At 72.3% G+C, this 15,075-nt stretch overlaps 1 protein-coding gene across 1 annotated transcript; it reads left to right on the forward strand.

The window, feature by feature from the left end:
• The first annotated feature begins 5,928 nt into the window (after positions 1 to 5,928).
• On the forward strand, positions 5,929 to 11,463 carry EPO (erythropoietin). Its single transcript, XM_062601054.1, has 5 exons — positions 5,929 to 5,976; positions 7,001 to 7,128; positions 7,924 to 8,010; positions 9,975 to 10,203; positions 10,627 to 11,463. The coding sequence occupies exons 1-5, from the start codon at positions 5,964 to 5,966 to the stop codon at positions 10,749 to 10,751; spliced, it is 582 nt and encodes a 193-aa protein (XP_062457038.1). The 5' UTR covers positions 5,929 to 5,963; the 3' UTR covers positions 10,752 to 11,463.
• The last annotated feature ends 3,612 nt before the right edge of the window (positions 11,464 to 15,075 follow it).

The following is a 15,075-nucleotide window of genomic DNA, read 5'->3' on the forward strand; positions in this document are numbered from 1 at the left end:
TCCCGTTGCTCCAGGAAGCTCCCTGAGGACACGTTGAGCCGTTCCGGTGGTTCCCGTTGCTCCAGGAAGCTCCCTGAGGACACGTTGAGCTGTTCCGGTGGTTCCCGTTGCTCCAGGAAGCTCCCTGAGGACACGTTGAGCCGTTCCGGTGGTTCCCGTTGCTCCAGGAAGCTCCCTGAGGACACGTTGAGCTATTCCGGTGGTTCCCGTTGCTCCAGGAAGCTCCCTGAGGACACGTTGAGCTGTTCCGGTGGTTCCCGTTGCTCCGCGAAGCTCCCTGAGGACACGTTGAGCCGTTCTGGTGGTTCCCGTTGCTCCAGGAAGCTCCCCGAGGACACGTTGAGCCGTTCCGGTGGTTCCCGTTGCTCCAGGAAGCTCCCTGAGGACACGTTGAGTCGTTCCGGTGGTTCCCGTTGCTCCAGGAAGCTCCCTGAGGACACGTTGAGCTGTTCCGGTGGTTCCCGTTGCTCCAGGAAGCTCCCTGAGGACACGTTGAGCTGTTCCGGTGGTTCCCGTTGCTCCAGGAAGCTCCCTGAGGACACGTTGAGCTGTTCCGGTGGTTCCCGTTGCTCTGTGAAGCTCCCTGAGGACACATTGAGCCGTTCCGGTGGTTCCCGTTGCTCCGTGAAGCTCCCTGAGGACACGTTGAGCCGTTCTGGTGGTTCCCGTTGCTCCAGGAAGCTCCCCGAGGACACGTTGAGCCGTTCCGGTGGTTCCCGTTGCTCCAGGAAGCTCCCTGATGACACGTTGAGCCGTTCCGGTGGTTCCCGTTGCTCCAGGAAGCTCCCTGAGGACACGTTGAGCCGTTCTGGTGGTTCCTGTTGCTCCAGGAAGCTCCCTGAGGACACGTTGAGCCGTTCCGGTGGTTCCCGTTGCTCCGCGAAGCTCCCTGAGGACACGTTGAGCCGTTCCGGTGGTTCCCGTTGCTCCAGGAAGCTCCCTGAGGACACGTTGAGCCGTTCCGGTGGTTCCCGTTGCTCCAGGAAGCTCCCTGAGGACACGTTGAGCCGTTCCGGTGGTTCCCGTTGCTCCAGGAAGCTCCCTGAGGACACGTTGAGCCGTTCCGGTGGTTCCCGTTGCTCCAGGAAGCTCCCTGAGGACACGTTGAGCCGTTCCGGTGGTTCCCGTTGCTCCAGGAAGCTCCCTGAGGACACGTTGAGCCGTTCCGGTGGTTCCCGTTGCTCCGTGAAGCTCCCCGAGGACACGTTGAGCCGTTCCGGTGGTTCCCGTTGCTCCGTGAAGCTCCCTGAGGACACGTTGAGCCGTTCCGGTGGTTCCCGTTGCTCCGTGAAGCTCCCTGAGGACACGTTGAGCCGTTCCGGTGGTTCCCGTTGCTCTGTGAAGCTCCCTGAGGACACGTTGAGCCGTTCTGGTGGCTGTTACCACTCTATGAAGCTCCCGGGGGACGTTCTGAGTCATCCTGGTGGCTGTGAAGAACCCTAAAGACATTTTGAGTGATCCTGGGGGGTCCTGCTGTTCTGTGAAGCTCCCTGGGGGTGTTTGAATTGTGCTGGTGGCTCCATGAAGCTCTTTGAGGACGTTCTGAGATGTTCTGGTGGCTCCGTGAAGCTCTTTGAGGACGTTCTGAGATGTTCTGGTGGCTCCCACTGTTCCATGAAGCTTTTGGGGGACATTCTGAGCCGTTCTGGTGGCTCCACGAAGCTCCCTGGGGACGTTCTGGGCCGTCCCGGAGGCTCCTGCTCCTGTGTAGCCCCCCGGGGAGGTCCTGAGCTGTCCCGTTACCCGTAGCGTCGGGTGCCGCAGCAACGTCCTCGAGCACCGTGGCAGCTTCAGCAGCCGTTTCGGAGACACGCGAGTCGCCCCGGCGGCTCCCGAGGTGCTGGGACCTGCCGTGGGGACGCTCTGGGCTTGCGTCACCCCCCTGGGGACACCCGGAGCCACCCCGGCGACGCCAGCAGCCGCTGCAGGGGCGCGTGAGTCACCCCGGGGGCTCCAGAGCCTCCAGCACCCAACGGGGCGATGTCCTGAGCCACCCCAGCGGCTCGGTCACCTCCTAAGGGACACCTGGGGCCACCGCGGTGGCTCCATCACCTCCCTGAGGACACCTGGGGCCACTATGGCGGCTCCATCACCCCCTCGGGGATACCTGGGGCCACCCCAGCGGCTCCATCACCTCCTCAAGGACACCTGGGGCCACCCCGGCGGCTCCATCACCTCCCTGAGGACACCGGGGGCCACCCCGGCGGCTCCATCACCCCCATGGGGACACCTGGGACCACCATGGCGGCTCCATCACCCCCTCGGGGATACCTGGGGCCACCCCAGCGGCTCCATCACCTCCCTGAGGACACCTGGGGCCACCCCGGCGGCTCCGTCACCCCCTCAAGGACACCTGGGGCCACCCCGGCGGCTCCATCACCTCCTCGAGGACACCTGGGGCCACCCCAGCGGCTCCATCACCTCCCTGAGGACACCGGGGGCCACCCCAGCGGCTCCGTCACCCCCTCGAGGACACCTGGGACCACCGCAGCGGCTCCATCACCCCCATGGGGACACCTGGGGCCACCCCGGCGGCTCCGTCACCCCCTCAAGGACACCTGGGGCCAACGCGGCGGCTCCATCACCCCCTCGAGGACACCTGCGGCCACCCCGGCGGCTCCGTCACCTCCTCGAGGACACCTGGGGCCACCCCAGCGGCTCCGTCACCCCCTCGAGGACACCTGGGGCCACCGCGGCGGCTCCATCACCCCCTCAAGGACACCTGGGGCCACCCCAGCGGCTCCATTACCTCCTCAAGGACACCTGGGGCCACCGCGGCGGCTCCATCACCTCCCTGAGGACACCGGGGGCCACCGCGGCGGCTCCATCACCCCCTCGAGGACACCTGCGGCCACCCCGGCGGCTCCATCACCTCCCTGAGGACACCTGGGGCCACCGCGGCGGCTCCATCACCCCCTCGAGGACACCTGGGGCCACTGCGGCGGCTCCGTCACCCCCTCGAGGACACCTGGGGCCACCGCGGCGGCTCCATCACCCCCTCGGGGATACCTGCGGCCACCCCGGCGGCTCCGTCACCTCCTCGAGGACACCTGGGGCCACCCCGGCGGCTCCATCACCTCCCTGAGGACACCTGGGGCCACCGCGGCGGCTCCATCACCTCCCTGAGGACACCGGGGGCCACCCTGGCGGCTCCGTCGCCCCGGGCCGGGGGCTGCGGGGTCCCGGGGTGGGGGCGGGGGGCCGGGGGCGCGCGGGGCCCAGGCGTCCGGCCGCGCGGGACCCTGGACCGGCCCCAATAAACGGCGGCGCCGAGCGGGGCCTCGGGGTGTCTGCGCCGGGGCCGGCGCCGCTTCCCCCGCGTCACCGCTGCCCTTTCGGGGCAGGAAACCCCCTCCCCCCCGCGGGGCCCAGGCGTCCGGGAACAGCGGGGGAGGGATCCCACCCCGCGCCGGCCGGGCCCAGGAGTCCGGGGGGACCCAGGCGAGCCGGGAGGGGCCCGGGAGTCCGGGAGGGGCCCAGGAGTCCGGGAGGGGCCCGGGAGTCTGGGAGGGGCCCAGGAGTCCGGGAGGGGCCCGGGAGTCCAGGAGCAACCGGGAGAGGAGGGAGAGTTCCTACCTGCACGGGGGGCCCAGGCGTCCGGGGGGCCCAGGCGTCCGGGGGGACCTAGGGGAGAAGGGAGCGTTCCTACCTGCATGGGGGACCCAGGCGTCCGGGGGGCCCAGGCGTCCAGGGAACCCATGGGAGAAGGGAGCGTTCCTACCTGCACGGGGGGCCCAGGCATCCGGGGGGCCCAGGCGTCCGGGGGGGCCCATGGGAGAAGGGAGAGTTCCTACCTGCACGGGGGGCCCAGGTGTCCGGGGGGCCCAGGCGTCCGGGGGGGCCCAGGCGTCCGGGGGGACCTAGGGGAGAAGGGAGCGTTCCTACCTGCACGGGGGGCCCAGGTGTCCGGGGGGCCCAGGCGTCCGGGGGGGCCCAGGCGTCCGGGGGGACCTAGGGGAGAAGGGAGCGTTCCTACCTGCACGGGGGGCCCAGGTGTCCGGGGGGCCCAGGCGTCCGGGGGGACCTAGGGGAGAAGGGAGCGTTCCTACCTGCACAGGGGGCCCAGGTGTCCGGGGGGGCCCAGGCGTCCGGGGGGACCTAGGGGAGAAGGGAGCGTTCCTACCTGCACGGGGGGCCCAGGTGTCCGGGGGGCCCAGGCGTCTGGGGGGGCCCAGGCGTCTGGGGGGACCTAGGGGAGAAGGGAGAGTTCCTACCTGCACGGGGGGCCCAGGTGTCCGGGGGGCCCAGGCGTCCGGGGGGGCCCAGGCGTCCGGGGGGACCTAGGGGAGAAGGGAGCATTCCTACCTGCACGGGGGGCCCAGGTGTCCGGGGGGCCCAGGCGTCCGGGTGGACCCAGGGGAGAAGGGAGCGTTCCTACCTTTGGAAGGGGGGGGCAGGTGTGGGTGGGGGCCCAGGCGTCCGGGGAAGGCCCCAGGCACTGGGGGTGGACGCAGCCATCCCCCGGGGGGGGGGCCCAGGCGTCCGGGCGGGGGAGGGCCGGCGCCATCCCTGTGTCCCCCCCCTCCCCCCCCCCGCGGCCTTTGGCCCCGCTGGCGCCGCGGGGACCTGACCCCGGGGCCAGGCTGTGCCGAGCCGCACGTACGGCCCCGGCGCCTGGCAGGGGGCCGGCCGGACGCCTGGGCCCGCACAGCGCCCCGGACGCCTGGGCCCCGCGCAGGCTGCACCCGGACGCCTGGGCCCCCGCGGACTGCACCTGGGCACCTGGGCCCGTACAGTGCCCCGGACGCCTGGGCCCCGTGCAGGCTGCACCCAGACGCCTGGGCCCGCATCCCGGACGCCTGGGCCCCACGCAGGCTGCACCCGGACGCCTGGGCCCCCACGGACTGCACCTGGGCACCTGGGACCACACGGTGCCCCGGATGCCTTGGCCCCATGTGGGCTGCACCCGGACTCCTGGACCCACATGGCACCCCGGACGCTTGGGCCCATGCAGGCTGCAGCCAGATGCCTGCGACTGTGCAGCCCCCGGACACCTGGGCCCCTCACGGGCTGCATCCGGATGCCTACGACTGCGCAGTGCCCGGACACCTGGGCCCCTGGTGGCATGCAGTTCCCCGGACACCTGGGATCATGCAGCCCCCGGACGCCTGGGCCCCAGGGCCGGGCTGTGCCCAGGCGCCTGGGCTCGGTGCCCGGGGGAGCCCAGGTGTCCCCATGGGGGTCCCGTCCCTGCACCCCGCGTCCGCGCATCCCCCCATCCCCGGCGCCGCGGCCGAGACACGGACACGGCCCCACGGTTCGGCCGCTTCCTCCCGCGCGCGGAGCCCCCTGGCCTGTCTCCGCCGGGGCCCCAGCGTCCGGGGCTTCGTGGGGCCCAGGCGTCCGGGGCTTTGCGGGGGCCCAGGCATCCGGGGCTTCATGGGGCCCAGGCGTCTGGGACTTTGGGGGGGCCCAGGCGTCCGGGGCTTTGTGGGGTCTTGGCACAGCCAGGTCCCTGTGTCTGTGTCCGTACGTCCTCGTCCCCATCCCCTCCCGTGTGGGGCAGGATCCCGGAGTCCCCACATCAGCGTCCTCACATCCCCGTGTCCGCACGTCCCCTTGTCCCGCGTCCCCGCGTCCCCCTCTGCTGTCCCCGTCGCCGCATCCCCATGTGTCCCCGTCCCCCGTCTCCATCCCCGCGTCCCTGCGTCCCCGTCCTCGCGCTCCCTCCCCTCGTCCTTGTCCCCGCGTCCCCACGTCCCCGCGCGTCGCCGTCCGCGCGAGCCTGGCGGCGGCGGCGGCAGCCGGGCGCCGGGGACGCCGGGGCCGGGTGGCGGGCGGCCAGGGCGACGTGCGGCCGCCGGCATGGCCTTTTCCTCGACGGCGGCGCGAGGGCAGCGCGCGGAGGAAACCCCCCCTGTGCCTTCCGGCCGGCCGCGCCGCGGCATTCCCCGGCGGCCGCTCGCTCGCGCCCGCGGCACCGCCGCTCCGGGCGCCCGGCGCCCTGCCATGCCCAGCCCGCCATGGGGCCGCCGGGTGAGTGGGGCCGGGGGCGGGGGGAGAGGGGCCCCGCTGGATGCCTGGGCCCCGGCACCCCCCCACCCCGCCGCCCCCCGCCCCGGCCCTGCTCCAGCCAATGGGAGCCGGGACCCTGGGCAACGGCGGGCGTGCGTGGAGACCGGCGTCCCGGGCGGCCGGCAGCAGCGGGGACCCAGGCGTCCGGGCGGCGCGCCGGGCAGGGGGCCCAGGCGTCCGGGAGCCCCCAGACCTGGTGGTCCTCGGTGGAGGGGAGGGGGCCCAGGCGTCCGGGAGCCCCCAGAGCCGGTGGTCCTTTGCAGAGGGGAGAGGGCCCAGGCGTCCGGGAGCCCCCAGACCCGGTGGTCCTTTGCAGAGGGGAGGGGCCCAGGCGTCCGGGAGCCCCCAGAGCCGGTGCTCCCTGGTGGGGGAGAGGGGCCCAGGCGTCCGGGAGCCCCCAGAGCCGGTGGTCCTTTGCAGAGGGGAGGGGCCCAGGCGTCCGGGAGCCCCCAGAGCCGGTGCTCCCTGGTGGGGGAGAGGGGCCCAGGCGTCCGGGAGCCCCCAGAGCCGGTGGTCCTTTGCAGAGGGGAGGGGCCCAGGCATCCGGGAGCCCCCAGAGCCGGTGCTCCCTGGTGGGGGAGAGGGGCCCAGGCGTCCGGGAGCCCCCAGAGCCGGTGGTCCTTTGCAGAGGGGAGGGGCCCAGGCATCCGGGAGCCCCCAGAGCCGGTGCTCCCTGGTGGGGGAGAGGGGCCCAGGCGTCCGGGAGCCCCCAGAGCCGGTGGTCCTTTGCAGAGGGGAGGGGCCCAGGTGTCCGGGAGCCCCCAGAGCCGGTGGTCCTTTGCAGAGGGGAGGGGGCCCAGGCGTCCGGGAGCCCCCAGAGCCGGTGCTCCCTGGCGGGGGGGAGGGGCCCAGGCGTCCGGGAGCCCCCAGAGCCGGTGGTCCTTTGCAGAGGGGAGGGGCCCAGGCGTCCGGGAGCCCCCAGCCCCGGTGCTCCCTGGCGGGGGGGAGGGGCCCAGGCGTCCGGGTGCAGCGGCTGTGCGCGCAGGGCTGTGGGTGCTGCTGCCGCTGCTGCTGCTGGGGGCCCCCGCGCGCCCCGACGGCCCCGGCTCCCTCTGCGACCCCCGAGTGCTGGAGCGGTTCATCCGGGAGGCCCAGGACACCGAGCGCGGGCTGGTGAGGGGCCGCCCCACGGAGGGGGTGGGGGGCGCCGGGGGGGACGGGGGGTGGGGGGACACTGGGGGACCTCGGGGACCCCTGGGGCATCGGGGACGCTGTGGGGTCACCATGGAGGAGCTCGGGGGGGGGGCAACCATGGGGCAGTGGTGGGGATGCTGTGGGGCAGCGGGAGGGTGGTGGTGCGGCGGCTGTGGGGGGGGCCGTGGGAGGCAGTGGGGGTGGCTGTGGGGCAGCTGTTGGGTGGGGGGGCAGTGGGGGGCCAGGGGGCAGATGTGGGGCAGTGGAGGTGGCCATGGGTCAGCTGTGGGGCACAGGGGGGGCAAGGGGAGGCAGTGGGGGGGGGGGTCATGGGGCAGCCATGGGTTGCCGTGGGGCAGTGGGGGGGCAGTGGGGGCAGCCATGGGGCAGTGGAGGGGGTCATGGAGCAGCCGTGGGTTGCCGTGGGGCAGTGGGGGGGCAGTGGGGGCAGCCATGGGGCAGTGGAGGGGGTCATGGAGCAGCCGTGGGTTGCCGTGGGGCAGTGGGGGGGCAGTGGGGGCAGCCATGGGGCAGTGGGGGGGGTCATGGAGCAGCCGTGGGTTGCCGTGGGGCAGTGGGGGGGCAGTGGGGGCAGCCATGGGGCAGTGGAGGGGGTCATGGAGCAGCCGTGGGTTGCCGTGGGGCAGTGCGGGGGGGCAGGGGGAAGCTGTGGGTCACCGTGGGGCAGTGGGGGAGGTGTGGGGGGGCTGTGGGGGAGGTGTGGGGGGGCTGTGGGGCAGCCGTGGGTCCCCGTCGAACCCCCCCCCCCCCCAGGCCGGGTGCGGCAGCGCCTGCGACCTGCCGGAGCCGGTGCCGGTGCCGGACCCCGGGGTGAACTTCAACGACTGGCGGCAGCTGGACGTGAGCGGGGAAACGGGGCGAAACCGGGCGGAAACGGGCAAAGCCGGGGGGGACACGGGCGGGAAACGGGGGAAACGGGGGGAAACAGGCAGGAAACGGGGGGAAACCGGGCGGAAACAGGCAAAGCCGGGGGGAAACCGGGGGAAACGGGCGGGAAACGGGCAAAGCCGGGGGGACACGGGTGGGAAACGGGTGGGAAACGGGGGGAAAACGGGGGGAAAACGGATGGAAATGGGCAAAAATCGGGGGACACGGATGGGAAATGGGGGGAAACTGGCGGGAAACAGGGGAAAAACGAATGGAACTGGGCAAAACCGGGGGAAATGGGCGGGAAACAGGGGGAAACGGACGGGAAACAGGGGGAAAACGGACGGAAATGGGCAAAACCGAGGGGAAACAGGCGGGAAACGGGGGGAAAATGGACGGAAACAGGCAGGAAATGGGGGGGAAATGGACGGAAATGGGCAAAAACGGGGGGAAATGGGCGGGAAACGGGGGGGAAACGGACGGAAATGGGCAAAACCGGGGGGAAATGGGCGGGAAACGGGGGGGAAACGGACGGAACTGGGCAAAACCAGGGGGAAATGGGCAGAACTGGGCAAAGCTGGGCAGGAATGGGCAAAACCATGCTGGACCAGGCAAAAACAGGCAGGAACGGGTGGAACTGGGCAAATGCAGGTGGGAACAGGTGAAAATGAGTAGAAATGGGCAAAACCAGGCAGGAATGAGCAAGAACAGGTGGAAACGGGTGGAACTGGGCAAAAACAGGCAGGAATGGGCAAAAATCGGTGGGAACAGGCAAAACCAGGCAGGAATGGACAAAACCAGGAGAAACTGGGCAGGAATAGGCAAAAACAGGTGGAAATGGGTGGAAACAGGCAAAATCAGGCAGAAATTAGCAGGAACAGGCAAAACCAGCCAGGAACAGGCGAAACTGGGTGAAACCAGGTGGGAGTAGCCAAAACTGGGCAGAAATAGGCAAAAAGGGGTGGGAGTGGGCAGAAATTGTAAAAACTGGGCAGAAATGGGTTGAAATGGGCAAAAACGAGTGGAAACAGGCAAAACCAGGCAGAATCAGACAAAACTGGGTGAAAACAGGCAACGAAACAGGTGGGAATAGGCAAAACTGTGTGGAAACAGGCAAAACCAGGCAGAAATGGGTGGAAATGGGCAAAACCAGGCAAAACTGGGTGGAAACAGGCAAAACTGGGCAGAAACAAGCAAGAGCGGGCAGGAACAGGTAAAACTGGGCATGAATGTGTGAAATCTGGTAGAAACAGGGTGAAAAGGGGTGGAAACAGGCAAAATCAGGTACAAATAGGAAAAAAACGGTGGGAAGAGGAAAAACCAGGTGAGAATGGGCAAAATGAAGCAAAACAGGGTGGAAACAGGGCGGAAATGGGACAAAATGGGGCAAAACCGGGCAGCACATGGCAGAATGGGGCAAAGCAGAGCAAAATGGGGTGGAACAGGGCAAAATGGGGCAGAATGGGGCAAACGAGGGGGCTGGGGAGGGACACTGGCAGTAACGGGAGTGTCGTGGTGACGTCATGGTGTTGTCGCGGTGACATCACGGTGTTGTCACGCTGTTGCAGGCCTCCTGGCAGGGCTGGCAAGCGGCCGGGGGGCAGGTGGTGCCGGTGGTGGTGGTGCTGCAGGGGCGCGGTGTTGTCACAGTGACGTCGCGGTGACGTCGCGGTGTTGTCGCGCTGTTGCAGGCCTCCTGGTGGGGCTGGCAGGTGGCCGGGAGACAGGCGGTGCTGGTGGCGGCGGTGCCGCAGGGGCGCGGTGTCGTCGCGGTGACGTCGCGGTGACGTCGCGGTGTTGTCGCGCTGTTGCAGGCCTCCCGGCAGGGCTGGCAGGTGGCCGGCGGACAGGCGGTGCTGGTGGCGGCGGTGCCGCAGGGGCGCGGTGTCGTCGCGGTGACGTCGCGGTGACGTCGCGGTGTTGTCGCGCTGTTGCAGGCCTCCCGGCGGGGCTGGCAGGTGGCCGGCGGACAGGCGGTGCTGGTGGCGGCGGTGCTGCGGGCCCGCGAGCTGCTGCCGGCGCCCGGCCTGCGCCCGGCCCTCGACCGCACGTACAGCGCCGTGCGCAGCCTGGCCCATCTGCTGCGGCGGCTGCGGCCCCAGGTGACGGGGCCGGGGGGGTCTGGGGGGGTCTGGGGGGACCTGGGGGCTCGAGGGGGTCTGGGGGGTGTGGGGTGCCTGGGGGATATGGGGGGAGGGGGGGAGTTGAGGGGTTGAGGGGTCTGAGGGGTGTTGGGGGGAACGAGGGGCCTGGGGGTCCAGGGAGGCTGGGGGGGGTCTGGGGGGTCAGAGGGGGTGGGGGGGCTGGGGCAGATATGGGGGACCTGGGGGTCTGGAGGGGGGTCAGGGGCTCTGGGGGCATTTGGGGGTCTGGGGGCTCAGGGGGCTCGAGGGGGTCTGGGGGGTCAGAGGGGTCTGGGGGCTCTGGGGGGCTCCAGGGGGGTCTGGGGGGGATCGGGGGGGGGGAATCTGGGGGAACAGGGGGGTTTTGGGGGGGGCAGAGGTGTCTGGGGGGGGGAAATGTGGGTCCAGGGGTGTTGGGGGGTCGGATGGGCCGGGGGTCGGGGGTGACGCCCCCCCCGCCCCCCAGGAGCCCCCGGGGCCGGGCCCCCCCCCGCGGTGCCGGTGCGCTCGCTGCCCCGGCTGCTCCGCGCCCACGCCAGCTTCCTGCGCGGCAAAGTCCGCCTGTTCCTCGCCGACGCCTGTCCCCGGTGACGCCCCTCACTCCTCCAAGGCGCCCGTCGGTCGTCGCGGTGTCCATCAGTCATCCACGGTGCTTCTCAGTCGCCCACGGCGACTGTCAGTCGTCCACAGCGTCCGTCAGTCGCCCGCGGTGCCTGCCAGTTGTACACAGTGCCCGTCAGTCGTATGCGGCACCCGTCAGCCACCCCTGACGCCTGTCAGTCATCTCAACGCCTGTCAACCATCCATGACGCATGTCAGTCTTCAGCGACGCCACTGCATCACATGACACCTGTCAATCACCCCGCGACAGGCGTCCGTCACCCGGCTGCACAGGCAGCTGTCAGTCGCCGCCCCGTCTCCAGGCCCCCCCGCGAGGATGTCGCCCGCGGGTGATTGACAGCTGTCAGTCAGAGCACTCCAGGGCGCGGGGGACGGAGCGGCTGTGGGCACGTCGGCGGGTGATTGACAGCTGTCAATCAACCCCCGGCAGCATGCGTGGGACGAGGCCGGTCCTCCGGACTGCGGACGCGTCGGCGGGTGATTGACAGCTGTCAGTCACCCGGGGCCGGGACCGCTCGCTCCTTTGGACTATGGACACGTCGGCGGGCGATTGACAGCTGTCAATCACCCTGCCCCCAGCAACCGGAGGCGGGCCTTCTCCGTGACTGACAGCTGTCCGTCAGGCGCGGTGGGGGGTGACTGACAGCCGTCCGTCAGCCGGCAACACGGAATATTTATCGGAGCTGTCGCCGCCTCCTCCGCGCCGCCCTGGACCCCAGAACTGCCTGGGACCCCCCAAAACCCCCCCTGACCCCCCCGAACCCCAGAACCGCCCGGGACCCCCCAAAACCCCTCCTGACCCCCCCGAACCCCAGAACCGCCCAGGACCCCCCAAAACCCCCCCGACCCCCTCCGAAGACCGGAACCGCCCAGGACCCCCCAAAACCCCCCCTGACCCCCTCCGAACCCCAGAACCGCCAGGACCCCCAAAACCCCTCCAAAACCCCTCCGAAGACCGGAACCGCCCAGGACCCCCCAAAACCCCCCTGACCCCCTCCGAACCCAGAACCGCCCAGGACCCCCCAAACCCCCCCCTGACCCTCCCGGACCCCAGAACCGCCTGGGACCCCCAAACCCCCCCCGACCCCCTCCGAACCCCGAAACCGCCCGGGACCCCCCAAAACCCCCCCGTCCCCCCTCCGAACCCCAGAACCACCTGGGACCCCCCAAACCCCCCCCTGAGCCCCCCCCTGACCTGAGACCCACCCGGGCACCTGGGACCCCCTGGACCCCCCCCAAAGCCCCGACCCCCCGCCCCGACCCGGGACCCACCTGGACCCCCCGGCCCCCTCCGGCCCCCCCCGACCCCCGGAGCCCCCCGGAGCCCCCCGGACGCCTGGGCCCTGCCTCCCCCTCCCCCCCCCGCCGGGTCCCTCCCGGGTCGGTGACCGGGGGCAGATAAGGGGCGGCCAGACAGGGAGGCGCCGGGGGGGGGGGGGCCCCACGCCCCTCCCCCCTCCCCACCGGAGCCACGCCCCTCCCCACCGGAGCCACGCCCCCTCAGAGCGCGGCCCCGCCCCCGGCCCCGCCCCCTCCCTCCCCACCCGGGGGCTGCGGGACCGGGCTGGGCTGAGGCGCTGGGGGGTGAGTGGGGCCGGGGGGGCCCAGAGGGGTCCGGGGGGGGCCGGGGGGGGGGCAGGGGGACCCGGGGGACCCGGGGGGGGGCGCGGGGCCGACGCGGGGGCAGAGTCCAGCCGGGGGCAAAGTCCGACCCACAGCGCGGGGGGGCAACTGGGCCCCCCCCGGCCCCCCCCCGCCCCATAGGGAGCCCTGAGGACCCCCCGGGGACCCCCCAGCCCCCCCGCCCCATAGGGTGCCCTGAGGACCCCCCTGGGGACCCCCCGCCCCATAGGGAGCCCTGAGGACCCCCCCGGGGACCCCCCAGTCCCCCTGCCCCATAGGGAGCCCTGAGGACCCCCCTGGGGACCCCCCGCCCCATAGGGAGCCCTGAGGACCCCCCCGGGGACCCCCCAGCCCCCCCGCCCCATAGGGTGCCCTGAGGACCCCCCTGGGGACCCCCCGCCCCATAGGGAGCCCTGAGGACCCCCCCGGGGACCCTCCAGGACCCCCCAAGCCCGCCCTGCCCCATAGGGAGCCCTGAGAACCCCCCCCAGGCCCTCCCAGGCCCCCCAGGCCCCCCCTGCCCCATAGGGAGCCCTGAGGACCCCCCCGGGGACTCCCCAGGCCCCCCCAGGCCCGCCCTGCCCCATAGGGAGCCCTGAGGACCCCCCTGGGGACCCCCCAGGACCCCCCAGGCCCCCCCCCAGCCTCCCAGGGACCCCGGAGGACCCCCTCCAGCCCCCCCAGGGCCCCCTGCCCCCAGGAAGCGCCAGCCCCCCCGGGCCTCCCCCGACCCCCCCGGCCCCTCTCGCCCCAGGACGGCGGCTGAGGCAGCGATGGAGACGCTGAGGCGCCTTCTGCGCCCGCGGGTAACGGCCCCCCCCGGGCCCAGGCGTCCGGGAACCCCCCAACCCCCCCCCCGGGGCCCAGGCGTCCGGGAACCCCCCAACCCCTGCCCGGGGCCCAGGCGTCCGGGAATCCCCCGACCCCCTCCCCCCGAACCCCCCCCCGGGGCCCAGGCGTCCGGAAACACCCCGAACCCCCCCCCCGGGTCCAGGCATCTGGGAACCCCCCGACCCCCCCCCGGGGCCCAGGCGTCCGGGAACCCCCCAACCCCCGCCCGGGGCCCAGGCGTCCGGGAATCCCCCGACCCCCCTGCCCCGGGCCCAGGCGTCCGGGCTCCCCCCGACCCCCCCCCCAACCCCCCCCCGGGCCCAGGCGTCCGGGAACCCCCTGAACCCCCCTGGGCCCAGGCGTCCGGGAACCCCCCAACTCCCCCCCAACCCCCCCCCGGGCCCAGGCGTCCGGGAACCCCTGAGCCCCCCCATGACTCCTGATCCCCCGCAGGGCCCAGGCATCCGGGCTCCCCGCCCCCGACCCCCACCGGGGCCCAGGCGTCCGGGAACCCCCGAACTCCCCCAACCCCCCCCCAGGGCCCAGGCATCCGGGCTCCCCCCGCCCCCGACCCCACCACGGGGCCCAGGTGTCCAGGAACCCCCGCCCCCCCTGCCCCCTTCCCTGGGGCCCAGGCGTCCAGGCTCCCCTCCCCCAACCCCCCCCCAGGGCCCAGGCATCTGCCCCCCCCAGGAGGGCCCAGGCGTCCGGGGACCCCCCGACCCCCCCGCCAGAGCCCATGTTGTGTCCGGGAACCCCCCCAACCCCCCAGGGCCCAGGCATCTGCCCCCCCCCACCCCCAGGAGGGCCCAGGCGTCCGGGCCCCCCCCCCCGAGGGGCCCAGGCGTCCGGGCGCTGAGGGCCGTGCGCAGGCCCCGGCGGGGGGGGCGGTGGCCTACGCGCGGCACCGGGACCCCGGCGCCCCCCCCCGCGCCCCCCCCGCCGGGGACAGGGACGAGGACGAGGACGGGGGTGGGGCCGTGCGGCTCCGCCCCGGGGGGGCCCGGCCCCGCCCCCGGCCCCGCCCCTGGCTCCGCCCCCTCCTCACCCTGCTCCTGGGCTTCCGCCCTCCGCCTTCCTCGCCGGTAGGGGCTCGCGACCCCCGTGACCCCCTGTGACCCCTCGTTACCCCTCGTGACCCCTTGTTACCCCCGTGACCCCTCATTAGCCCCCATGACCCCTTGTTACCCTGTGACCCCATGACCCCATGTTACCCTGTAACCCCCTGTGAACCCCCGTAACCTCCTACGACCCCTCGTAACCCCGTGACCCCCCATGACCCTTTGTTACCCCTCGTGACCCCCTATTACCCCCTGTGACCCCTCATTACCCCCGTGACCCCCCATGAACCCTCGTTACTCTGTAACCCCTCATTAACCCCCATAACACCCTGTGACCCCCTGTGACCCCTCGTTACCCCCGTGACCCCCCATGCACCCTCGTTACCCCCTTGTTACCCTCTGTGACCCCCCGTGACCCTCATGATCCCCGTAACCCCCCATGCACCCTCGTTACCCCCCTCGTTACCCCCTGTGACCCCCGTTTCTCATGGCTGTTCGTTATCTCTTTGCCCCTCGTTACTCCTGGCCCCGCCCCCGCCGGCCCCGCCCCCGCTGGCCCCGCCCCCCGCTGGCCCCGCCCTGCCCCCGCCCCCAGGGCTGCTGGTGGGGGCGGGGAGCCGGGGCCCCTGCGGGGGCGGGGCGGGGGCGGGGCCAGCGCTGGACGGCCCCGCCCTGGAGGAGGTGGTGGGCGGGGCCGGCCCCGAGGCTCCGCCCCCCTGGCCCCGCCTCCGCGAGCAGCTGCAGCGGCACCTGCGGGGGGAGCAGATCGAGGCCTGGGT

The sequence above is a fragment of the Rhea pennata genome, unplaced genomic scaffold (assembly GCF_028389875.1).
Source record: "Rhea pennata isolate bPtePen1 unplaced genomic scaffold, bPtePen1.pri scaffold_206, whole genome shotgun sequence".
In the NCBI taxonomy this organism is placed as follows: Eukaryota; Metazoa; Chordata; class Aves; order Rheiformes; family Rheidae; genus Rhea; species Rhea pennata.